Source organism: Panthera onca, chromosome C1, assembly GCF_046562875.1.
Source record: "Panthera onca isolate mPanOnc1 chromosome C1, mPanOnc1 haplotype 2, whole genome shotgun sequence".
Classification (NCBI taxonomy): Eukaryota; Metazoa; Chordata; class Mammalia; order Carnivora; family Felidae; genus Panthera; species Panthera onca.
In genome coordinates, this window is record NC_138346.1 from 188,270,285 (window position 1) to 188,296,865 (window position 26,581).

Here is a 26,581-nt window from a genome sequence, read left to right on the forward strand (position 1 = left end):
CGCCAGTCACTGGCAGTCGTGTCCTGTTTGGTGACGCGCTCACCATAGGGAGAGAGGACACACTGATGGAGCATGAGCTTTGCCCACAGGCTGGGCTGGGCGAAGCTCACTTCCACCCTGGGAGTCGTGCGACCTCAGAGTGCGTGTCCTCCCCAGTAACGTGGGACCAGGGCCCTTACCACCCAGGATGTTTGACAGGAGTAAGGAAGGAATGCTCCATGCTTAGCATGTAGTGGAGACCCAACGGAACAGAAAACTACATCGGCCTGATTCTGGTGTCCTCCAGAAGTTTCCACAGTAAGGCAGATGATGACCTTTATACAATCTCACTGTATGCCAACCACACAGAGACAGCCGATTGCCAGGAAAGGCCAAATGTTTTCACCGTCCAGAGAACCAGGAAAGGTGCACGCAATTAGGAGCGAGGGCTGGTTGTCCAGGAAGCAGGGGGGTGATGGCAGGGTGCTGGCTGTGACTGCTTGGCCGAGCCCGGGCGAGAAGTCTGCTTGAGATGAAGGGACGGCAGGGATGGGAGACAACCCAGCCGACGGGAGGGAGATACAGACCTGGAAGGAGCTGGTCTCTGGCACCCCAGGCCGCTGGCAGGACTCTCGGCAAGGTTATCAAAGAAAGCCTGTGCTCAGCGTTGTTTGGGGAGGAGAGGGCACCACCAGCAGCCACGCGAGTTGCAGAGACACCCTCCCGGCCCCTGGGTGAAGTGTGGGGACCCCCTCACTTCCTGGTTGTGTGGCCGGAAGCAAGTCCTCTCCATTCCCAGCCTGTGTTTCCACAGGACAGCCTGAGTCTCGGTGGCAGGGAAGACCGGCACCACCTCCTGAGCCCCCAACACTTGAGGTGGCGGCTGCTGAGGATGTGCTGGATGGCAGCCGAATGAATCAGGCCCTCCTGGCTGGCAGTGGGAGAGGGCCAGGGAAACAGCTCCAGTGTTTCACGAGGAGGAAGGCAGAAACATTTTAATCCCCAAACCAGTCAATGATCAACACATATCTGCTAAGCAGGGCTCTCTGCCAGGTACTGCTGGGCACAGCGTGGCTGTGGGTCTCCAGCCACAGGCAGCCAACCCCGCCCAGGATGAGAGGGCAAAGGCGGGGGGTGAGGATGGGGGTCTCGCCCAGGTGGGAGTCTTTTAGAAGAGATTTCATTAGCCACATTTCTTCAGGCATGTTATGTTTTCCAAAAGTACTTTTACCTATGATTTGATCCCTGCGACCCCCCCACCCACCCCCTCGCCATGATGAACTAGACAGGGCCAGTGCTATTATCCCTATTTTATCTCAGAGGGGCTAAGGGACTTGCCTGTCCCACAGCTTTTTGGTGGCAGAGGTAAAGCCAGAAGCCTTGTAACCTAAGTGAAAGCACTTAGGCAGGGACATGTGGCACCCCAGGGCAGTTTCTAATTAGTTCCTGATGGAGGTTGAGTTGGGGCCCTGAGTGTTCCTGCTTTCCCCACAGGCCTGGGAGTCACTGGACTGCAGGCGTAGCAGGGGACCCCACCCAGGAGCAGGATCTGGATTCCAAAAGGCTGGAACCTTGGTGAGGGAAGGCCCTCAGGGTAGGAGAGAACATTCTGGTAGAGCAGTCTTGAAACCTCAAGTAACAAAGAGGAGGGTTACACAGAAAAGCTTCAGAGGGGAGGTGAGCCTCATTCTGGACCACAAAGTGGCTCTGGGTCCCCAGTAGGAGGGAGGGATGCCCTGGACGGAGGGGTGTATAGGCATCCCCATATATCCGAGGCCTCAGCACCCCCAGACTTTGCTCTTGGAGACAGCTATGTGACCCTAAGTGGCTCACTTCCCCTCTTTGGCTCTCGGCCCCCTCATTGATCAGAGTCCTCCTCAGAAAGGCGGGGTGTGGGGTCCATGTGGCTCTAGCGCACAGACCTGCTGCGTCCTCGCCCAGGGTAGGCTACCTCTCCACCTTGGCTCATTGTCAGTGGAGGGCCTGCCTCCACTGGGGCGGAGAGAGCTGCCCTGAGGACTAGACGGTTCTGGGCGCAGAAAGGATGCTCACTTCATCCCCAGAAGTCTCTGCTCTGGGCTCCGGCGATGTCCTCTGTTTCCCCGGATCATACTGTGTCCGAACTGTCTGCGGTAGAAACGGGATCCCAACCCACCCTGACTTCTCTACAACAGCTCTAGGCCCCCTTTGAGTTTGGGGACCCTCGGGGTGTCCCAGGAAGCAGGTCTCTGTGTCCGTGGATCCACGTGGCCCTGGCTGTCCAGGCACAGAGGGGGCCCGGGGTTTGGAACTGCAGGCCAGCAGCGCCCACCCCTGCCCCCAGCTGCTGGAGCTGCAGGCCATACCAGGGGCCCACGCCCTGGGCGGGTGCACAGGGCAGCCATTGTCTGCGCAGTGCCTGGCACCCTCTCGTTTGCATAGCCACGTGAAGAATGTGAGGGAGCAGGCTGGGGACGAGTCCCTGCGGAGGGGGGCCGGGCTGTGGGGGAGGAAGCCTGCGGGTGGGGGTGGGGGGGTCCACGGCAGGACCCTGCTTTCCCCCAGTGCGGTCCAGGAAAGGCAGGTGGGCCGCTGGGGATGGAGGGGGTGGCCAGGAGGCGGGGCGCTGGCCAGAGTAGGAGCAAGATTGTGGCATTCCCCCTGCACCCACGCCTGGCGGTGCCCACGGGGCCAAACTGAACGTGAGGGGATTGCTAATGAGCTCGAGGAGAGTTAAACATTCCCCTGTTCCAGAGGGCTGAGCTGGGATGGGAGAGAGGAGGAGGGTGTGGGGAGCTAGGAGGGGCAGCCTGAACCCCAGGAATGTGCAGAGGCCACGGCTCCCCGCCAGGCTGTTCTGGAGCTGGAGGCCAGGGCCCCGTGCCTCCGGCCCCAACAGGGGCTGCTAAACCAGCCAGCAAGGGGATTAACGGGGCTGAACAGTCTGCCTTCCTTCAGACTGATGCCAGGAGGTCAGTCCTATCTCCCACCTCCCCGACCAGGCCCCTTGCTGGCTGGCAGCCAGGTCTGGCCCAGCCTTGTTGGGGTCCTTCTGCCCCCTTCAGATCTCAGACCCCACAGTGCATATTCCCTGGCCTGGCCTCCCCTGTTTTTGATACATATTCCCCCCTACCCCCAGAACCCGGGATTCCCTCTCCGCAACATCCCCTCCCCAGCCCAGTCTCTCCACATCTGGATCTGGCCTCAGAGCCCTCTCCAGAAAGTTCTCTCTGATGTCTAACTCTAGTCTTACCTGACGCAAAGTGGGATTCCATTTCCTTTCTGTCCTACAGAGGACAGAAAACCCAAGGGGCAGGTCAGCCAAGCAACAGCAAAGTCCATCATCTCAGGGCTGGTGCTGGGGCAGGAATTAAAATTGTTGGACATGTGCACGGTTGCTAAAGGGGGTTCCCCGGCAGGAAGGCCCTGAGGGCAACCAGGGTCACTCCTCCCAGCCCCTCCCCTCTCTTTCCCTGGGAGGCGGGGCCGAGGCACCCACCTGGGCCAGGGCCCCACCCTCCACCCCCAGGGGGCTGGCAGGAGCTTTGCTGGGGACCCTGCCCTGGCTCAGGCAGCTGCTGTGGGCGGGCCCCTGGCCTTCCCGGCCCCTCGGCCTCCCCCTGCATTCTAGAGCCCAGAGCTTTTGCCTTTGCCGCTGCCGCTGCTGGGCTGCCACCTCTCCTTCTCAGCCTCTGGCCACTCGCCGCTCCCTCACCCCCCACCCAGTTGTTCCTCTCACCTGGCCATGACCCCAGCTTCCCCAGGGATCCTGGCCCGGCCCTGAGCCCTGGGACCTCCAGCCCCCTCCTCCCCTCCCCTGGGCCATGGCCAACTCAAGCCTCCAGCTCCTGGGCTACTTCCTGGCCCTGGGTGGCTGGGTGGGCATCATCGCCAGCACAGCCCTCCCACAGTGGAAGCAGTCCTCGTATGCGGGCGACGCCATCATCACGGCCGTGGGCCTCTACGAAGGGCTCTGGATGTCCTGTGCCTCCCAGAGTACAGGGCAGGTGCAGTGCAAACTCTACGACTCCCTGCTCGCCCTGGAAGGTAGGCCTCCCACCGGCTGGGTGGGGGGAGGTGGGATGTGGGGGAAGAGGGGAGTCTGGAGGAGGCTTGCCCACAGCCTGCCACCTGCGCTGGGCCTCATTCTCCAGCCCCTATCCCTGTGTGTTTAGAAAATCCAGGCCAGCCCGGTGCTCCGTGGAGGGCAGGGGCTCTGGCTCTGGCAGCCACGATCCCAGCTCACCTTAAAGGAGCCACTACCCCTTCTCTGTGTTCTCTTGTCCTCATCTGTAGAGGAGAGTACAGGACTGTGGCAGGGTTAGCTGAGAGGGGTGCGTGGCATTCAAAGAGGCTCATTCCCTTCCGCTTCTCCCCATACTCCCTATGCAGACACACTGCGCGCACACACCTTCGTGCCAGGCCTGCACCTAGACACACATGCCCCCATCTGGGTGCACCGACTCACATTACGCACAGGCCTGTGCACATGGCGTTTGGGCACGTAGGTCCCTCTCCTTCTCCTGGGGTGCGGGGTTGAGCCTGACAAGTTGGCTTGTAAACGGGCCACTGAAGCTCTGTCCCTGGCTCAGGGCCAGCCCACCCACCCTCTGCCCAGGGCCCCACAGGCCTGAGTCGGGCAGCTATCACACGACCCCCCTTCCCCATGCCCATCCAGGCAGATCACCTGGCTCCTTCAGGGACCCAGATCCCCTGAGCTGCCTGAGGTCCAGGACTGACCTGGGTGCAGGTGTATACCTGCCGTGGGTGACTCAGAGGGCAGAGGGGAAGGTGACCAGGAGGCAGAATGACCGATAGAGAAGGCGTCCCTGCCCGAGAGCCAACCTGGGACGAGCTGGGCCTCGGACACCCTTGGTTCTTTCTTCTGCTGAATCTGCAAGGCCCCAGGAGGAACTGACCCGTACTGCTTGGGAGAAGGTGGGCCAAGCCCCAAAGGGAGGCCACCTGCCAAAGAGCAGCAGACGAGAGAACTCAAACTACCCTGCCGCTCCTCCTACCCCCCCTCCCCTCTTCTCCGACCACCTACTCAGTCCCTCCCGCCCTGTCCAGGTCACATCCAGTCAGCCCGAGCCCTGATGGTGGTGGCCGTGCTCCTGGGCTTTGTGGCCATGGTCCTCAGTGTGGTTGGCATGAAGTGCACCCGGGTTGGAGACAGCAACCCCATTGCCAAGAGCCGCATCGCCATCTCTGGGGGTGCCCTTTTCCTCCTGGCAGGTGAGTGTCCCTGGCTCCCTCTCCACCATCTCGGTCGTGGCAGGTGGCCCCACTCTGGGTGGCCGACTGGGGCCAGAGAAGGGCTGAGCACTCCCTCCTTTGTCCTTAGGCCTCTGCACTTTGACAGCCGTCTCGTGGTATGCCACCCTGGTGACCCAGGAGTTCTTCAACCCCAGCACACCAATCAATGCCAGGTGAGTGCCAGGGCACGGCTTGGACCAGGGGACAAGCTGGGCCTCCAGCTCCACTGCCTTTGTCCAGCAGGGCACCTGGAGGGAGAAACAGGGGATGAGCACTGGGTGTCGCCACTGAGAAGCTCTGGAGCGGGGAGCCAGGCAGGGTGTGGCTGGGCCCTCTGAAGGGGCAGGAGGCCTGTGGAGGGCGCTCCAGGGGCTAAGCAACCCGGATCCAGGTTTAAATCCCAGCTCTGTGTGTGCTTGCTGTGTGAAAACGCAAGTTCCTTTATCTTCCTGAGCCTGGTCTCCTCCCTGTAAAATGGAGCTGGGACCCAAGGACCCAGCTCACACGTGGTTGTGAGGGCTCAGTGAGATACCGCGGAGAGGACTTAGCACAATGCCAGGGCCCTGGAGAGCACTCAGCAACCCCGTTACTGTGATTCCCGCAGAAGGCAGCAGGTGCTTTGGGCTGGGAGATGGAGACTGGAGAAGTGGTAAGGGCAGATGTGGGGGGACCTTACGGCCATAGGAAGATTTGGATCCCCATCCTGGGGCGGAAGGCAGCCAACAATCCTGGCTGTGGCATGCAACGTTGGTGGGGAGGAGATAAGACCAGTAAAGTGCAAAGGTCTGGAGCAGGCCTTGGGGCTAGAGGCTAGCAGTGAAAAATACATTCAGAGATATTTAGGAGCTAGCATGACCAGGACTAGTAAGGCCGAGGGCATGAGGGCGGAAGAGGGGGCTCTGTGAAAAGCCTGGGCCCACCTGGCTCCAACCTCCCATCTCAGCTTGCCACAGTAGAGAATGGGACAGTCTCCACCCCAGACGTCCCAAAAGACCTTGGGCCCCGGAGTGGAGGAAGAATAGGAAAAGATGCTGGGGATGTTGCAGTCTGGAAGGCTCCCTGGAGAAGGCAGAGGTGTGGTGAGGGAGAAAAAGGAGACCTCAGGCATGGGGCTTGTTCCCTGGGGCTGGCAGTTCCAGCCACAAAGATCTCCAAGCAACAGGCAGCTCAGCTCAGAGACAGACACCAGCCTGGCACTCGTTCCTTATCCCTTCAACATTTCCCAAGGCACCCAGTATGCTGGCCCTGTGCTGAGCCGCGGAGGAACGGAGGAATCCCACGCTCTCTGCCCTCCAGGCCCTCCCTTCAGCTCGGGCAAGCCCTGGGGGCTGAATGGCCATCCAGTGAGAGTCAGGGTCAGGCACAAGGGGTCAGGGAAAGACCCTGGGAGGAGGTGGCATCTGAAGTGGGCCCTTAAGGCAGAGGAGCGGAGCACAGGAGTCACAGACAGGGTCCCTCCAGGAGGGGGGCACCTCAGGCAAAAGCATGGAGGCGGGGAGTCCTGGGGGCGCTGCAGAGAGGCCAGGAGGCGGGAGACACGGGGCACTAGGTGGAGGGGCCCGCGCGCCCCAGAGGAGAGCAGGGAGCCCAGGCTGGGAGTTCTGTGGGTCAGAGGGTGACCAAGAGAAAGATGGCAGGGATTGCCCTGCTCCTCCCCGTGGCACTCGGCGGCTCCCCTGGACGCCCTCCTCCGGCCAGATGAGGAAAGGGGCCTGAGTACGCACACAGAGCGGGCCGCCCTGGGCCTGGGTCACGCTGGGTGATGCGGCTGTGCTGGGTGATGTCGGTGAGGGGGAATGGGGGGCATTCATCTGAACTTATCCAGAGAGACTGGGGAGGCTTGGGAGGCCCCTGATCTCAGCTCCCCACACCCTGCACGCCCCTTGGGAGGGGGGAGCCCCGGGACAGGGCGGGCCTGCAGCCACCCCTGAAGGCATCCTCCCTACCTCTTGCAGGTACGAGTTCGGCTCGGCCCTGTTCGTGGGCTGGGCCTCCGCCGGCCTGGCCATGCTGGGGGGCTCCTTCCTCTGCTGCACATGCCCGGAGCCCGAGAGAACCAACAGCAGCCCGCAGCCCTACCGGCCGGGCCCCTCGGCTGCTGCACGAGAGTACGTCTGAGCCCTGCACTCTGCCGTCCCCTGCGCCACCCTGGGCGGGGCCAGTAGGGCACAGCGCATCCCCGAGCTGCACTGAGCAGCTTGTCCCCACGTAGGCGCCCACCCTGCACTCTAAGACTCAGAACCAGACAGAGGGCGGCCAGAGGCAGGACTCAGCCCGCAGGTGCACGTGCACGTCCAGGTACAGGCAGGGACCCGTCTGCACCACGCACGGGCACCAGCACGTTTCCAGCCCAGATGTCGTCACTTTCACGGGCCGCTATTTACTCATTGCAGGGCTACGTGAGGGCCTACGCTGTGCCGGCCCCGGGGACACGGCCACAAAGGTGGACCTTGGTGCCCCGTGACCTGGGGTGGCTACAGTCTGTCCCCTTCCCAGGCTGACAGGTTCCTCACAGCAACCCCACGAAGGGGGCAGTGCCAGGATGATGAATGTCCCCATGTTACACATGAGGAAACGGTTCAGAAAGACCAAGAGACGTGCTCGGCCCGCTGTCCTTGAGTTCAGGTCTCAGGCTCTTCCAGTAGATCCAGCACCACGTGCACATCCACACACAAGGCCAGGCCAGAATGTGCCCTTCCCCCACAACCCCCCGCTCCCAGGAATGGGCCCCCGGTTGGGCTGCTGTGAGGGCCCAGGTCTGACCACACTGGCCAGTCCCTGCTCCTAGGCCTGAACCCCACAGCCCCTGCCCTGCCCTGTTGCTCACCCCACTAACCAGCTCTCCTCTCTTTTGACTTTCAGACCAGTTGTTAAATTGTCCGCCTCCGCCAAGGGCCCCCTGGGTGTGTAATGTCCAGGTCCCCAGCCCGACTGTCCCCCTGCCACACCTAGACTGTGTGTTTGGTATTTTTTGGAAAGAGAAGTGAACATCCAGTCTTGAGTGTGGTGTCCTTCGATCTGTCCCTGGCATGGCTACGATGGGTCCCTGGGTCCTTGCACATACAGATGGGGAGACAGACCTCCAGGGTGGGTTACATAGCACATCCGGTGCTGATCAGGGCTCCAGGAAACTCCCCAGCCTGGCTCTGACCTCAGAGCCAGAATGAGGGGACATTGTAGGAGCCAGAGTAGGGAGAGGTGGTCTGAGGCTGCCTGGGACTGTGGCTGGAGTCCTGTCCTCATGCAGAAGTGTGTGAGCCAGCCTGGAGGGGCTTTTGGTCTTGAAGTACAGATACCATGTTAGTATAGAAGGGGGAAATGTCCTCAGAGGGAGATAGGGAAAATTCACCCAGATCGGCACCTCACCTCGTGCTCGGGCCTCACCCACCCCAAACAGAGTCTCTGAGTGGCCACTGCCCTCTGCCATCTGGAAAGAGCTGACCATAACTGTCCTCTGCCTTCCCCCTGCCCTCCTCTGCCAGCTGTCTGGCTTCCTCCGACGCCTGTCTTGTGACCACCTCTCTCATCAAGTCACCAAAGCCCAAGGATGCAGCCCAGCCTTCTCCCCCAAGCTTGGCCTGAAGGAAGTCTGACAAGATGATGGCGGGCACGCTCCCTGGGGGTCGGGGATGGGAGGAAAAGAGCAAGCGGCGGAGGAGCTGTGGGATTATGGGCGCAGGGCCCTGGGCAGGCAGCTGCTGGGCATCCACAGGCTGCCTCAAGAGAGGCCGTCGCCTGCAGCCTCTGGCGAGAGGGGTGGGCAGCTGACCCTGCACGGGTTTAGAGTCCCGGCTCTCGAGTTATGAATGAGAAAGACACGTCTGTCTGGGGGCTGGAAGCTATAATGCAGCACTTCCTGCCTGCTTTCAAGTCACCCGGGGACCCGGTGCCCAGGTTCCACCCCGGGCATCCAGACGGAATCGGCCTAGGGTAGACCTGGCACTGAGTTCAGGCAGCTCCTAAGGGACTGCGCTGTGTGGGCACCTCGGTGAGGCCTGAAGCTCGGGGCTGTCGGGCCCACATTTCTCGCCACTCGGAGGGGACCTGCCGAAGAAAGATGAGAGGAAGCCCTGTCTCCCTCCGCCTTTCCTGCGTCTGGGCTGCTCCATGGAGATTCCCACACCTTCCCAATAAATACCGCCTTTTTGCCGAAACAATTTTGACTTCTGTCACCTATAGCCAAAAGAGCCCCAACCGACACCAACTTTGGAACCCGGAAATTGAGTGTGTGAGGGCTCCTGTCACGGGCACTGGCTGAGCAGGGTGGGATGTGGGGCCCAGACGTGCCACCTCTCCCGGTTCCCCAGGACCTCTCTCCTGTCCGCAGCCGAGGATTTGGCAGCCCTTGCTCTCTGGACACAAGGCACTTGGCCAGGAAACCATGTGTATTCTCTTGAGGCTCACGGTCCACCAGAGGCTTGGGATATGGTAGGAAAACGTTGGGATGGAAATGTGCGGGCTGTTCCCCGTGAGTTTCGGGGATGGGCTGCAAGAGAGACGAGCTGCATGCCAGTGAGTGGGGGGTGGGGGGCTGACAGCTGCAGGAACAAGCTTCACTCTGGTCCTTTGTGAAGGCATGTCCTTTCTGCCTATAGCCAGGGGTTGGAGAGGGGAGAGGTAATCCACGCACAGAGCCCAATACACCGATTAACAGCACAGTGGGATCCTAGCAATGGGTAGATGTCTGGGGAAAGTTAGAGGGCTATAAGGCTGGGAGAGTTTGGGAAGCCTGATCCCTCAGGCCTCTCCCGAAGCAACCTTTCTCAAACGTCTACATCAAGGTCACCCGGGCTGCCAACTTAAGGCAGGGCCAACTTTCCAGGCCTCCTGACCGGGCTGCTGTTTACTGTCCCAGCCTCAGGGCTAGAGGACCTGGCAGAGCCCCAGGAAGGGGGTCAAAGGACGCGATCCTAAAGATTTTGCTAAGGCTTATTAGCAGAGTTCTCCCAAGAATGAAACTGGCAGGCCATAAGATACGGTTTGCGGAGGACCTGTGCTCTCTGCTGGTGAGGAAAGCCGAAGGAGCATGGCAACCGAAGGTGTTCAGCTTAGGGGAGTGAGCCTGGGGCACCGGAGGAGCTGACCCGGGGACCCATCCGTTGCCTGCATCCGAGAACATGGATATGGACTGAGTATTAGGTGATGTCAAGGAATGATGTTTTGTGTTGTGTGTATTGTTAATTTTGTGTGATAATGACACGGGGTTGTGTGTGTGTGTGTTTTTAATTTTGCTCTCTTAGAGGCGTACACTGAAATGATAAAATGGCTGGATTTGCTTTCAAATAGTCCAAAAACAGAAAGGTCAGGGGCAGGGGAAGTTTGGTAAATGCCAGTGATGCTTCGGGGTTCACTCTGCTCTGTTTGTGTGTACGTTTGCAAGTGAAAAAAAAAAAAAGCTGAACATACCTGTAAGTTTTGCTGGTTGAACAATTTAATCACCCCTCACTGACCCCTGGAGTAAGGGTGAGGAATACTCTAGAGACTTGCTAACCCCGGACTCTGTTAGACTCTCAGGCTCCACCCCAGACTGGGTAACGTGCTCTGCATTTTCATGAGATCTCCGGGTGGTTTGGGTGCACACTGAAATTTGGGAAGCACTGATCTAGGCTCGTGAGGGAAGAGCCGTGGGGTGTGTTGGTCTCTTCCATGGTTTGACTACCAGATACAATGAACGCAGTTCAATTTATGATTTCGTCTAGAGTTGGCAAGATTATAGGAAGCCACAGCTAAACCTGATCCAGCAAAACTGGAAATGAACGGGTAACAACCCAAAGTAGTGCTTCCAGACTTTTTCTCCTCATAGAGCACATTAAAATAATATTTGGCTCAATTTACAGAACACTACCGTTTTATTGTTGACAACGCCCCTGTTCAAAACAGCTAAAAATGTTGGGGAAAGGGTAAAGAATTCTTCAAAGGGCATCAAAGGGCTGACACAATGCTATGGAATCACCAAGTCAAAATCCGAGAAGCACTCCCTTTTGTCCACACGGTGGCCCACTTAGTCACCACGAAGCCGAGTTGTCCATGGCTTCCAGGTTCGAGGATGAGTTACGTATAAAGGGACCGAACAAATAATAAACATACTGAAGATGATGGGAGCCAGGCTCCTTTCTCACTGGCAGAGGATCGATTTATGAAGATGGAAATGGGGAAGATTTGAATAAATCTTATGGTACTGGATTGGAAATGGGGGTATCTAGATGAACACCTGGCTTTTAATATATTTAGATAAATATCAAAATGGCTATAGTTGCATACCTGTATGTACATGTGTGTGAAATACATATGTATGTATGTCTGAGTTCTATCCCCTAGAAAAGCCTAGAGGCAATGCCATCCCAGTCGCAAGGCATACACACTTTGATTTCTGAATACCACTCTCTGATAATAGATATCAAGGCTCCATGGAGAAATGGCTGATTTGAGGACTGGGGTAAAGAAAGTTCAAAGTAAGCCTGGAGAATCTTGATGTCCCAGAAAGTAAGAAAGTGTTCAAGGAATAATGGAGACATGTCCAAAGGATACAGAAGCCAGATTAAAGGGATTTCTATTTGCTTTATCCGCGACAATTTGAGCATCAAAATAATAGTAGTAATGGATTTGAATTCAGTGAATAAAAATAGGAATCTGCTAGGGGCGCCTGGGTGGCTCAGTTGGTTGAGCGTCTGACTTCAGCTCAGGTCATGATCTCGTGGTCTGTGAGTTGGAGCCCCGCGTCGGGCTCTGTGCTGACAGCTCAGAGCCTGGAGCCTGCTTCAGATTCTGTGTCTCCCTCTCTCTCTCCCCCTCCCCCGCTCATTCTCTCTCTCTCTCTCTCTCTCTCTCTCTCTCTGTCAAAAATAAATAAAACATTAAAAAAATTTTTTTTAAATAAAAAAAAATAGGAATCTGCTAGTCCATATTGATGTGAATAATTAAATAAATGGAAAAAAAGGTCTACAGTGAAATGACAACTAATATAATTTATTAACTAGTAAGTGTAATGGGGCAAGTCAAAATTGTGCATCCCTTGATACAATGCACTGAGAACACAGCATCATTTCTGTGATATTCCTGCTAAAGGTGAACAAACTGAACCTACTTCCGACAAGACCGAAAAATCCAAAGTAACTGCCTGCACTCTTCAAAACTGTCCACATGATGAAAGACAAGAAAAGACTGAGGAGATTGAAGAGATACTACAACTAAATGCAATGAGTGATCCTGGATTGGATCCTGGACCTATAAAGGACATTCTTTTTTTTTTTTTTTTTTAATTAATGTTTATTTATTTTTGAAGGAGAGAGAGACAGAGTGTAAGTGGGGGAGGGGCAGAAAGAGAGAGACACACACAGAATCTGAAGCAGACTCCAGGCTCTGAGCCGTCAGCACAGAGCCCGACGTGGGGCTCGAACTCACAAACCGCGAGATCATGACCTGAGCCAAAGTCGGACGCTCAACCAACTGAGCCACCCAGGCGCCCCTATAAAGGACATTCTTGGGACAACTAGTGAAATTTGAATGGTGTCTGTGGTTTAGATGGTAGTACCATTTCAAAGTTAGTTTTCTGAATTTGATAGTTTCCTGTAGTTTCGCAGGACAGTGTCCTTGTATTTTAGGAAACACACACTGAAGTGCTAAGAGGGTAATGAAGCATCAGAAAAAAATATGCATAGATACACCTGAAGAGGGTTACAAGGCAGATATCTGCGGTATAATGTTAATCGGACAATGTAAGTGAAGGGCATACTGGAGTTCTTAAAATACTTCTTGCAACTTTTTTCTTAAATTTGAAATTATTTCAAATAGAAAGATTAAAAAAAAAAAGTCTAAGGGAAAGCTAGTACACAGAGATGCTGATCTCAGAAGGTACCTGAAAACCTACGCAAACATAGATGCCTCCCAAGATGGTGCTGGAAAGCTTTGGGCTCACCTATGGTGACAAGCGAAAATCTGTTTTGCCATCATTTTTGAAAGATGTTTTCACTGGGTATAGAATTTAGGGTTGACTCTCCTCCTTTCAGTACTATATAGATGTCATCCTAGTGCCTTCTAGCTTATGCAGTTTTTATTTTTATTTTTTATTTTAGAGAGAGTGTGGGTGGGTGGAGGGGGGCAGAGGGAGAGAGAGAGAATCCTAAGCAGGCTCCATGATCAGTACAGACCAAGGCAGGGCCACCCCTGGGATCATGACCTTAGCCGAAATCAAGGGTCAGATGTCCAACCAAGTCACCCAGGCGCCCCATAGCTTACATAGATTTTAAATAAAAAGCTCGCTTTACTCATTTTTGTTCCTCTTTCTCTCTCTGGTTGCTTTCAAGATTTTCTCAACCTTTGGTTTTCACCAAGTTTCACTATGAAGTGCCTGGGTATGTTTTTTTCCTTTGTGTTTATTCAGCTTGGGGGTGTTCTGAGCTTCCTGGATCTGTGGTTTATTATATTGATTTTGGAAAAATTTAGGCTGTTATTTTTTTTCTTTTTTTTTTAATTTTTTTAATGTTTATTTATTTTTGAGACAGAGAGAGACAGAGCATGAACGGGGGAGGGTCAGAGAGAGAGGGAGACACAGAATCTGAAACAGGCTCCAGGCTCTGAGTCGTCAGCCCAGAGCCCGACGCGGGGCTCGAACTCACGGACCGTGAGATCATGACCTGAGCCGAAGTCGGATGCTTAACCAACTGAGCCACCCAGGCGCCCCAAGGCTGTTATTTTTTAAAATATTTCTTGTGTCATATTTTTCCTGTCTTCATCTGCCACTTCAATTACCTGCTTGATATTGTGGCACAGCTCTTAAATATTTTGCTCTCTTTTACTGTTTCCATGTTTTCTGTTTCAGTTTAGATAATTTCTACTGACCTGTCATCAAGAATTCTTTCTTCTGCTGTGTCATTTGATGAGCACATTGGAGCAACTCACTTCTTTTTTTATTTTTTCAAAAAAAATTTTTTTTAATATCAATTTATTTATTTGTGTGTGTGTGTGTGTGTGTGTGTGTGTGTGAGAGAGAGAGAGAGAGAGAGAGAGAAGGGGAGGGGCAGAGAGAGAAGGGAACAGAATCCCAAGCAGGTTCCATGCTATCAGCAGAGCCCGATGCAGGGCTCGAACCCATGAACCGTGAAATCACAACCTGAGACGAAACCAAGAGTCGAACACTTAACTGACTGAGCCAGCCAGGAGCCCCACAACTCCTCATTTCTGATAGTGGGTTGCTGCTGCCTTGTGCTTAATTTGTGACCAGGGTATTTTGGGGTTCCTCAGCATTCACCACTCCCTGAATGCCTGCACCACAGAGGGAGTCCCTCTCCAAACCCTTGCCCGGTTCCTAGCAGCAGCTTGTCATTGTTTATGATGCAAGGCTCATGTTTGTGGCAGGAGAGTTTTCTCATTCCTCCTGATCCAGCCTTAGTTATAGACAGGCCCTGTGCACCTGAGCCTTGGGGATAGGGCTTTGTCCTCCACACATAGCATCTGACCTCTGCGTTGTAATGGTGCTAGGTCTTAGGTGGGAGTGAGTTTCCTGCCCTCCCAACAGGCAGCAGACTTCTGTTTCATATCAACACAAGATCCTGGTCCTGAAAGGGTTTTCTACTTTCCTCTAGTGGCAGGCAGCATTTGTGTCTATGCACCCCAGAAGTAGGCAGCCTTTCTGTATACCAATAATGAAGCAGCAGAAAGAGAAATCAAGGAATCAATCCTATTTACAATTGCACCAAAAACCATAAAATACCTAGGAATAAATCTAACCAAAGAGGTGAAAAATCTACACACTGAAAACTGTAGAAAGCTTATGAAAGAAATTGAAGACACCAAAAAATGGAAAAATATTCCATGCTCGTGGATTGAAAGAACAAATATTATTAAAATAATCTATACTACCCAAAGAAATCTACATATTCAATGCAATCCCTACCAAAATAACACCAGCATTCTTCACAAAGCTAGAACAAACAATCCTAACATTTGCGTGGAACCAGAAAAGACCCTGAATAGCCAAGGCAATCCTGAAAAAGAAAAACAAAGACAGTATGGTATTGGCACAAAAACAGACACTTAGATCAAGGAACAGAATAGAGAACCCAGAAGTGGATCCACAAACGTTGGCCAACTGATCTTTGACAAAGCAGGAAAGAATATCCAATGGAATAAAGACAGTCTCTTCAGCAAATGGTACTGGGAAAACTGGACAGTGACAGGCGGAAGACTGAACCTGGACCACTTTCTTACACCATACACAAAAATAAACTCAAAATGGATGAAACCTAAATGTAAGACAGGAAGCCATCAAAATCCTAGAAGAGAAAGCAGGCAAAAACCTCTTTGACCTCGGCCACAGCAACTTCTTACTCAACACGTCTCTGGAGGCAAGGGAAACAAAAGCAAAAATGAACTATTGGGACCTCATCAAGATAAAAAGCTTCTGCACAGTGAAGGAAACAATCAGTGAAACTAAAAGGCAACTGACAGAATGGGAAAAGATATTTGCAAATGACATAGCAGATAGAGTTAGTATCCAAAATCTATAAAGAACTTAACAAACTCAACACCCAAAAAAACAAATAATCCAGCGAAGAAATGGGCAAAAGACATGAATAGACACTTCTCCAAAGAAGACATCCAGATGGCTAACAGACACATGAAAAAATGCTCAACATCACTCATCATCAGCAAAATACAAATCAAAACCAAATGAGATACCACCTAACACCAGTCAGAGTGGCTAAAATTAACAACTCAGACAACAGTAGATGTTGACAAGGATGTGGAGGAAGAACACTTTTGCCCTGCTGGGTGGAATGCAAACTGGTGCAGTCACTCTGGAAAACAGTATGGAGGTTCCTCAAAAAATTAAAAATAGAACTACCCTACCACCCAGCGATTGTACTACTAGGTATTTATCCAAAGGATTCAGGTGTGCTGTTTCGAAGGGGCACATGTACCCGAATGTTTATAGCAGCACTATCAACAATAGCCAAAGTATGGAAAGAGCCCAATGTCCATTGACAGATGAATGGATAAAGATGTGGTATATATATACAATGGAGTATTACTCGGCAATCAAAAGAAGAAATCTTGCCATTTGCAACAATGAGGATGGAACTAGAGTGTATATGCTAAGCGAAATTAGAGAAAGACAAATATCATGACTTTACTCATATGTGGAATTTAAGATACAAAGCAGATGAACATAAGGGAAGGAAAGCAAAAATAGTATAAAAACAGGGAGGGGGACAAAACATAAGATGCTTAAATATAGAGAACAAATGGAGGGTTGCTGGAGGGGCTGAGGGTGGGGGGATGGGCTAAATGGGTAAGGGGCATTAAGGAGGATACTTGGGATGAGCACTGGGAGTTACATGTAGGGGATGAATCACTGGCGTCTACTCCTGAAATCATTAGCGCACTATATGCTAACTAACTTGGATGTAAATTTAAAAACAAACAAACAGGGGCGCCTGGGTGGCTCAGTCGGTTAAGCGTCCGACTTCAGCTCAGGTCACCATCTCGCGGTCGGTGAGTTCAAGCCCCGCGTCGGGCTCTGGGCTGATGGCTCAGAGCCTGGAACAAACAAAAGAAGTAGGCAACCTTTGTTTGGAACTTACTTCTTTGTTTTCATTGCTTTTGTATCTCCTAATATTCCAACAGGATCATTTTCTTTTGCTCGTCTGCTTGCTTGCCAATGCTCTCCATTTTTGCCTCAAAATGTCTTTTTTTTTACCTTCATATCCTAGTGTGTATAGGAATCCTAGGTTGGCAAGTATTTTCTTTCAGATCACTGAAGATAGCATTCCACAGTTTTAAGGCACCCAGTCTTTCTGTTGAGAAATCAGATGTCAGCTTTAGTATCATCCCTTTCAAAGTAATTTTTTTTTCCTCCTGACTCCTCTTTTGTCATCTAAAAACTGTGGTACTGTTATTGATGTGTAGATGTGGGTATTTTAAGTAGGTTTTGGACTTGACTTTCTTTTGGTGTCTCCTTCCCCCTAATTATCCCTAAGTCTCAGACATTCTCTCTTTAATTCTCTTCTTCCTTTCTTCTGTGGCTTCAGTCATAGCCTGCTTGATTTTCTTACTCTATTCTCTCTTACCTTTCTTCTCTACTTTCCAGTCTTTAAATTCTCTGTACTTCATTATATATGGTTTCCTTCAGTTATCTCCCAGCTAACGAATTCTACCTTCAGTTGCGTTAACCAGCTTCTAAATCTATTGATTTCTTTGGGGTGGGTATTGTATTTTTCTGTTCTCAGATTGCCACCTGGTTAATTTTTTTAAAAATCTGCTGGTTTAATTATACAGTTTCTGGTTCCCTTCTTTATTGCAGTTTGTGAGGATTTCCATAAGAAAGTATCACAGCCTGGGTGGCGTAAGCAACAGAAATTTACTTCCTCACGTTCCTGAAGGCTAGCAGTCTAGATCAAGATCTAGGTGTCGCGGAGTTAGTTTCATTTTGAGGTTTCTCTTCTGAAATTGTAGAAGGCTGTCTTCTTCTGGTCTCTTCAATGGTCCTTCAGTTGTGTGTATGCCCATGTCCTGATCTTCTTTTTGAGGAGACCAGTCCCATTGGATTAATGTCTACCTCAATGACCGCATGTAACCTTAATAACCTGTTTAAATACTCTATGCAGAAATAGTCACATTCTGAGGTATTGAAGGTTGACTTCAATATATGAATTTGAGTGGGAGAGTGACACAATTCAGCCCACAACACCTAAAATTTTCAAGTTACTTCTTCTATCTCCACCGAATATAGTAAACGTGTTTGCTTCACATTCTGTGTCTGTTATCTTTGGCACCTGGGGTTCCTGTGGGTCCTTTTCTATTGTGTTTCAACCTTGTTCATGGTTCCTTGTCTCCTTGTAAACCTAGTTATCTTTGAATATGCACTTGATTTGGCATCTGTAAAATATGTGCAGAAATAACTTCAAGATAGGATTATATTATTTTCCTCAGATAGTATTTACTTGTGCCTGGGGGCACTAGCTATTCGGGATCACGTTTATCCATTCAAGACTTGAGATTTCTGGGTCCTCACGTGGCTCCAAGTCAGGTTGCAATGCAATCTACATGAGGGTTGGTTTAATTAGCCACTATCGTACAACCGTTGGAGGTCCCCAACTCAAAGCATAAGGTAGTTTACAAGGGTTCCCACAGTTGGTGGGGCTGGACTTTTTTCCCTCCAGCACTGTACAACTGCCTCTTCCAGCTCAGCAAACATACTTTCAGATCAGCACTCGGCCTCTCAAGTTGCCTTCCAGATTTGCAAACATATCCAGGGAAAAAGTAGCCTTGAACATCATTTTGCTACGTGACCACCTTCTTCCTGAACCTCGTCTAGGAATCCCTCAAAATTTTGTTGCTTTTGATAAGATTTTAGAATATACTTTGTCTAATCTTTTTAGCTGTCTTCCACAGAATAGGTGGTCCAACATTACCACAAGTGGAAGTCCAGAGTTATCTTTTCAAAGGGCTACGATATACTTTCAGAGAACATTTAAAAATTATTACCGGGGCGTCTGGGTGGCTCAGTCAGTTAAGTGTCAGACTCTTGATTTCAGCTCAGGTCATGATCTCACAGGTAGTGGGATTGAGCCCTGCACTGGGCTCTGTGTGGAGCCTGCTCGTTCTCTCTGCCCCTCCCCTACTCATGCATGCTCTCTCTCTCTCTCAAAATAAATAGAACTTTAAAACTTAAGAAAATATATTTTAAAAATTTACAACATTTTTACTTCTGTGAAAGTGGTCATGATCAATCCAAATTAACACAAGAACCATTAGATATTAAAATATTTACCGGAGTTGGTTTAAAATTATACCACTTCATTTAAAAAAGTTTTTAATTTACGCATTCCAAAAATCATCTAATGAGCACATGAACCTTGCTATATGACATTCTTACAAAAATGGAAAAGATGATCTTCAAATGACAAAGCCTTATAAAATGGCCTTTATTTTTTTTTATTTTATTTTATTTTTTTAACGTTTATTTATTTTTGAGACAGAGAGAGACAGAGCATGAATGGGGGAGGGTCAGAGAGAGAGAGGGAGACACAGAATCTGAAACAGGCTCCAGGCTCTGAGCTGTCAGCACAGAGCCCGACGCGGGGCTTGAACTCACGAACCGCGAGATCATGACCTGAGCCGAAGTCGGACGCTTAACCGACTGAGCCACCCAGGCGCCCCAAAATGGCCTTTTTTTTTTTTTTTTTTTTTTTAAATTTTTTTTTTTTTTTTTTCAACGTTTATTTATTTTTGGGACAGAGAGAGACAGAGCATGAACGGGGGAGGGACAGAGAGAGAGGGAGACACAGAATCGGAAACAGGCTCCAGGCTCTGAGCCATCAGCCCAGAGCCTGACGCGGGGCTCGAACTCACGGACCGTGAGATCGTGACCTGGCTGAAGTCGGACGCTTAACCGACTGCGCCACCCAGGCGCCCCCAAAATGGCCTTTAAATATCAGTTGTTTCCAGTAAAGATTTTCTTCCTTGGACAAGCCCTCTCTCCTATAAAACTGACAATGACTGCAAGACCCTAGAATCAGTTTTGTTTCCAATGTGCCCTTACACCTTTATTCAACACCTTTCCCATCATTTTTTCCAAAATTTTTAAATGGGGTAAAAGACACATAAAATTCACCATCGTAACCACTTTAAAGCATATAGTTCAGGGGCACCTGGGTGGCTCAGGTCATGATCTCGTGGTTCATGAGTTCGAGCCCCGCGTCGGGTCTGTGCTGACAGCTCAGAGCCTGGAGCCTGCTTCGGATTCTGTCTCCCTAACCCTCTCCCACTCTCATTCTCTCTCAAAAAACATAATAATAAACATAAAAGTTTTTTTAAAAAAGTATACAATTCAGTGACATTAAGTTCATTAATATTGCTGGCCACCATCACTACCACCTGTCTCCAGAACTCTTTCCATCTTACAAAACTGAAACTCTTATATCCATTAAACGACCACTCCCCATTACCACTATTCTACTCTTTCCTCTAGTTGGACTCTAGTACCTCACATATGTGGAATCATACAGAATTTGTTTCTGTAATTTTCCAGATACAGGATTCTTCGTTTATGGTTTTGTTGTTTTTTTTTTTTTTTTCAACGTTTTTTATTTATTTTTGGGACAGAGAGAGACAGAGCATGAACGGGGGAGGGGCAGAGAGAGAGGGAGACACAGAATCGGAAACAGGCTCCAGGCTCCGAGCCATCAGCCCAGAGCCTGACGCGGGGCTCGAACTCACGGACCGCGAGATCGTGACCTGGCTGAAGTCGGACGCTTAACCGACTGCGCCACCCAGGCGCCCCTATGGTTTTTTCTCTTAGCACTTTAAATGTATCAAGCCCACTGCTCTCCGACTTTCAGTTTCTGATGAAAAACCTGCTTATAATCTTACAGAGGCTTCCCCTTGTACATGGTTGCTTCTTTCTTGCCAATCTCAAAATTCTCTCCAGCTTTCCACAGTTTGAATTAAAACGGGTCTTGGCGTGGACCTTCTTTAGTTCATCCTCCTTGGAGTCTATTAAACTTTTTGTACAGCGCTAGTCATGTCTTTCATAAAATTTAGGACATTTTCTGCCATTACTTCTTTAAATATTCTCTACCCTTTTTTCACTCTCCTTCTGGGACTCCCATGATGCGTTACCTCACAGGTCCCTTAGATTTTGTTCACTTTTCTTCAACCTATTCTTCCTGTTCTTCAGATTCAATAATTTCAATTGTCCTAGCTTCAGGGTCATGGATTCTTTATGCCCAAATTTGCCTTTGCAGGTCTCTAGTGAATTTTACATTGCAGTTATACTTTTCAGCTATAGAACTTTTATGTTTTCCATCTATTATTTCCATTTTGCACATACATTTTTAAAATATTTGTTATTCTTGAGAGAGAGAGGGAGTGCAAGCAGGGGAAGGACAGAGGTGGGGTGTGGGGAGGCGGGGGTTAGAGGAGCCTAAGTGGGCTCTAACTCCAGAATTGTGAGATCACGACCTGAGTCAGTCAGACACTCAACTGAGCCACCCAGGTGTCCCCATATATCATTTTCATTTTCTCCACATTTTCCTTTAGCTCTATGAGCATCTGTTAAGATAGTTGTTTTACAATCTTTGTCTAGTAGTTCATCCATCAGATCTTTCTCAGAAATGGTTTGCTGGTTTTACTTTTTTCCTTTGAATGGGCCAGATTTCCCATTTTCTTTATATGCTTTAGGAGTTTTGTTAAAAACAGGACCTTAGTTGGACGCTTAACCACCTGAGCCACCTAGGTGCCCCTTTAGACTTTAAGGTGTACATTTAAGGTCTTTTTAGCTCTTATCTGAGCCTGTGCCCTCCCCTGGGCATATATATATGTCTTTTTTAAAAATTTCCCCACACACTGGTTACTTTTGATTGTCCTTTAATGTCTGGCTCCTCAAAGGGGAAAAGACTAAAATCAACAAGTGGGGGAGGAATAGCCTTTTATATTCCCTAAAATTTACATTAGCTGGAGGGGAGGGACTTACACTAATGGGGAGAGAAGACAGAACAGTAATGGCTGTGGCCTGGGTCTACGTTTCCTTGACCAGAAGCAGCAGTGAACAATCAGAACACAGAGCCCCCATATTTGGAGGACAGACTCCTCATTGCTCTCTGGCTCCTGTAAGCTACTCCAGGAAGAACATGTGCACAACCGCCTGCCACGGGGCTGGGCTGGGTGAGGGATGGGTAGCCGAAGCTTAGCTAAGAGCTGAATTCCCCCAAATTAATCTCATTTTGCCATCTATGCCTTCCCTGAATGTTTCAAGCCTTCAAGAATCCAGTTCCAAAATAATTACATCAAATGAATTCTGCCAGTGTACTTGTTGTCAGGGGAGGGGGACAGATTCCTGGTGCTTCATACTGTCCCTGATTTTGAATTCCCAGAATTCAGATTCTGTTCCCAGAATCATCCTTACTTTTCTCCTCCTTACTTTTCTATGATGCTCATTTAGTCTGGGTCCTTCAAGCAGTAGACCCCCATATAGGATTAAGCATGCAAGGATGAGGGAAACACCTGTGAGAGAAAATGGGGAGTGGAGAGAGCCATCAGACAGGACCTGAGTGAAATAATATCAGGTGGAAGCATCCTAGACCATCATGGAAAACTTAGCAAGGCCATCAGGGGAGTTCTTGAGCCAAAGTCAGCTGTCAGAGGAGCCCTATCTTCCATGAACAGGTCAGGTCTGCCTTAGAATCTCTGCCCGGTCACTCCCTTGCTTGGAAACCCTGGGGAATTATGGCCCCGGGGCAAACATGGTAGATTTCAAAGCAAAGCATGTTGGGTCTTTTCTGTTTCCTATAGTCAGAGGTCTACAAGTCACATTCCCATGTCCATCACTTTCAGCTTACAAAGTTCACAACTATTATCTCACTTGACCCTTACGATGTTCCTTTAACAGGAACAACCAACATTTACTGAGCACTAACAAAATGTCAGACGTTTCTATTTTACTCTCACCCAATCCTCACCAGAATTTCAGGAAGTAATTCTTGTTATCTCTAAAGATATAAAATGCTCATTCTGAGGCTCCTCCCCTACCTTTGGACTAGGCAGTTTGAAGGTGGGATCCAAGAAAATCTGTTCATATTCTTGTGGATGGTCCATAGATCTTATTTTGAGAGCGATTTCAAAGTTCAGGACTGACTCTTACATAGTAGCTCCATGCTGAGGCTCTGGAAGGTCAAGTTTCACTGAAAGAACTGGAACTCAGGTATTCTGACTCTAAACCACTTTCCTTCCTATTGGCTCAAATGATTTTTGACAAATTACATTATGCACAGGATAAAATAAGGCATTTTATTGTACATAAGGCTTTATAATCTTAAAGCTGTCTTCTTGGTTGGCTCCTCTCCCCCTCATAAACATGTCCCCTCATTTAAAAAAAAAACAAAAAACACTTTCCCTTCAATTTATACATTTTTTGAGAACAGAGTGAGACAGTGGGAGCAGGGGAGGGGCAAAGAGAGAGGGAGACAGAATCCGAAGCAGGCTCCAGGCTCTGAACTGTCAGTACAGAGCTTGACATGGGGCTCAAACTCACGAACTGTGAGATCATGACCTTAGCTGAAGTTGAACACCCAACTGAGTGAGTGACCTAGGCGCCCCCCTCCAACTTATCTTTAGAGGGACCAGAACGTCCATGTTGCTCAAGGTAGTCCTTTCAGGCCAGTGTAACTAAGAACCACAACCCTCCACTCAAGAGCATCCTATCTGGCTAATATGTAAATTAGATGGTCAAATTTGCCCTTTCACCAGCAGCCTTCACATTCCTTATCCCACTTCAATATATATTTTTTGAGCTTTTACTTTCAGTCCTATTGTAAATGCTGGGATACAGCAGCAGTAAACAGAACAAAAATCTCAAACACAAAGAACAAACAAATATAGAATTAGCAGATGAGGAAATGCACTGGAGAAAAACCAAGCAAGGTAAGGAAGCTGGGAGATCTGGCCATGGGGAGGGGAGAGGCTGCTATTTTAAAACAATGGTCAGAGAAGGCTTTTTAGACTTGAAAGAACATAATAAGAAAGCCATTTAGTTAAATGGGGAAACTGTCTTCCCCATCAAGAGGGAAAAGCCTAGAAATTGGGAGTTTCTCTGGAAAAAGCTGCCTATGAGGTTGGCATAAACCAGGGGGAGAGCTGAGAAAGTGGAAGACAGGCTGGGGTACATTGTGAAGTTTTCCATACCAGGCCAGCTTCTGCACAAGTAAGACTGGAAACCGCTGGAGAGTTAGCAATGTGACTCTGGCTGATAGACTTTTAAAATGAACTATAGCAGAAAGGTGGAGGCCTTGACCCATGTCAGGGTAGGAGATGAGGAAAAAAAAAACAAAAAGGAAATCAGGATTGAGGGTTTTGGCTGGGACCTGGAGGGATGGGCTAGTTGTTACTGAGATGGAAGGCAGGCTGTGGGAGCAACAGCCCTTCAACCTGCTGCCCACCCCTACATTTCCACAACTGCTCTCATGACTTGTCTCCTTGTTGTGAAGCACAATGCACACTTTTCCACATTTACCTTTTTGAACCTCTTTGGAGTAATGGCAAACGAGTCATTTCCTATTTTGTTCTCTAGGATTCTGTGAGGTCCTCCCTTTCTGGAATTTCCACATATCTTTCTGGCCTTTGCTTTTATATCTTGACCTTATTCCAAAAGTTTGGGCCTCCACCTTCTGTTCCCCACAGATGCTCTAGAGTGATGGAATTTCATCCACAACCACAGCTTTCAATGGCCGCTGGATGAGTGTCCTTCAACTCCACCTATACCTCACTCCTTAGCTCCAAATCTGCTTCCTGTATACTCCCCATGGATGCTGCATACATAGGCACCTCAAACACCACATAAACTCAAAAGACGTCTCCCCTTTGTGCATTCTCTATTCTAGCAAATGACACCATTTGTCATTTGTATGTATCAACATTCTGCCATCATGCTGGACTTCTTCATCCCTACATTCAACTAGTCACCTAGATCTCAACTCCCATTTCTGAAAACATTTCAAATTTGACCTTCTTTCCAATTGCTGTAACTATGATACAGGTCTCATTGTTTATCTGGACTCCTGCAATAATGACCAAATTGGCCATTTCTTTTCTGATCACTTTTTCTTGCCCCAGAGTATGATTTCTAAAATAAAAATCATTCTCCTTAAAAATAATCCAGGTAACTCCATCACCAGCTCCTCAGCCTAGACAGAATTACAGGGCAGAAGGACTATAGAGCTAACTGCCCAAACCTGTAAGATGCACTAAAACATCACTCAAGGTGTGAATATGGTTCAAGCTAACCTTCTATTCACTTTTGTACTATTTGTAAACTTTACAGCAGCCAGATTGAAGGTATACAACCTCCTCTACCTACAGAGCACTACTCAGAGAAGGGAGAGTTCCAGAAGACTGCTCCTTCCCCAGCCACAAGTCAACTAACCATGACAGATCAGACTAACCCTTCGGCTAGCAAAACCTCAGCATGAAGCCAGTCACGTGACACTTTCTGGTTTACCTGTCGCTTAAGCAGATGTTCAAGCTTACTCCAGTCAGCACTTACTCAATTTCCATTAGCTTTCACCAGCTCCAAATCTGACCCATGCTGCTTCACTTCCCAAACCTTCAACTGTGCCTTCTGAAACTTGGTCCCCAGCCTCTTCTGATTCACTTTCTTACTCTGCCTCTAAATTAAACTTCCCTTAGAGCCCTTTCAGTGTCTTTCCTTCCTCCTGAAACCTGAAGCATCAGGGTTCTTGGTAGGCTTTCTTCTATATCACACCACTGCCATTTCTAAGAAAACTTTTTCTTAAATGTTTAGATTATATGAGACAGTGCGAGTGGGGCAGGGGCAGAGAGAGGGAGACACAGAATCCAAAGCAGGCTCCAGGTTTTGAGCTGTCAGCACAGAGACGTGGAGCTCAAACCCACAAACTGTGAAATAATGAGCCGGAAGTCAGACACTTAACTGAGACGCCCAGATGCCCCAAAGACTATTTCTAAGCTATCTTTACACCTAATGTGGGGATCAAACTCACAGCCCCAAGATCAAGAGTTGCATGCTCTGACAATGGAGTCAGCCAGGCACCCCACCTCATTCATTTTTGGTACCTAATTTCTTACCACTCTTCTGTGATCTCTCTGCTACAGCCACATAAATAATTCTTATAAAGGGATAGGAGATACTTGTAATTGTTAAAGGCTGGAGCACCAGGCTCAAAAACTAAAGCAGAGTTGTCAGATGAGGAAACCGCTGCTTCTGAAGAACCCTACTCCCGCCTAGCAAAGTGCTGACCTCTCCCAAGTCTCATGCTTGTGCCATCTGACTGCCAGATCGGCCACTCAACCTTCATCCTAGCTGGAGAAAAAAATACGTTCTCTGGGTTGCCTTAGAGACTCACAGGCTATCTAATTCTTACATATGGCAAAGGCATTCATAAGGTGCTGGGCAACAGGACCCAAGACAAACACACATGAAAAAATGCATAAGCAATTTTGTTTGCAACATTGGCATCAAGACCACACTGCAGGAAACTTTCTTCCACGCTATGGGAGCTTGATGCTGAGTGTAGTTTCTAGGAAAGGAACTTGGTGGCACCACTCTTGCTCAGTGTGCATTGCCCTCTGTTAACAGCTCACTGCAGCAAAACAAACACTGAATGCTATTTTCATAAAGCGAAAATTCTTTTCAGATTTCTTTGCTAGCAAAAACAAGTAATAATGTACATGATTCCTAAAGGCAACGTAGTATATAATGTTAACTTTTGAAAAAGTGAGGAATACCTGTATTGGATATTTAACCAGTATTGTTGGTGTTGTAATTTCCATGATAACATTATAACACGTCCTAAGTATGTAATTACAAAAAATACATCTTACAACCATCAGCAGT

At 49.4% G+C, this 26,581-nt stretch overlaps 1 protein-coding gene across 1 annotated transcript; it reads left to right on the forward strand.

Moving 5' to 3' along the window:
• The first annotated feature begins 2,505 nt into the window (after nucleotides 1–2,505).
• On the forward strand, nucleotides 2,506–8,210 carry CLDN19 (claudin 19). The gene is made up of 5 exons (XM_060623793.3): nucleotides 2,506–4,005; nucleotides 5,029–5,193; nucleotides 5,303–5,387; nucleotides 7,170–7,322; nucleotides 8,077–8,210. Exons 1-5 carry the CDS (start codon nucleotides 3,783–3,785, stop codon nucleotides 8,123–8,125), a joined length of 675 nt encoding a protein of 224 aa, XP_060479776.1. The 5' UTR covers nucleotides 2,506–3,782; the 3' UTR covers nucleotides 8,126–8,210.
• The last annotated feature ends 18,371 nt before the right edge of the window (nucleotides 8,211–26,581 follow it).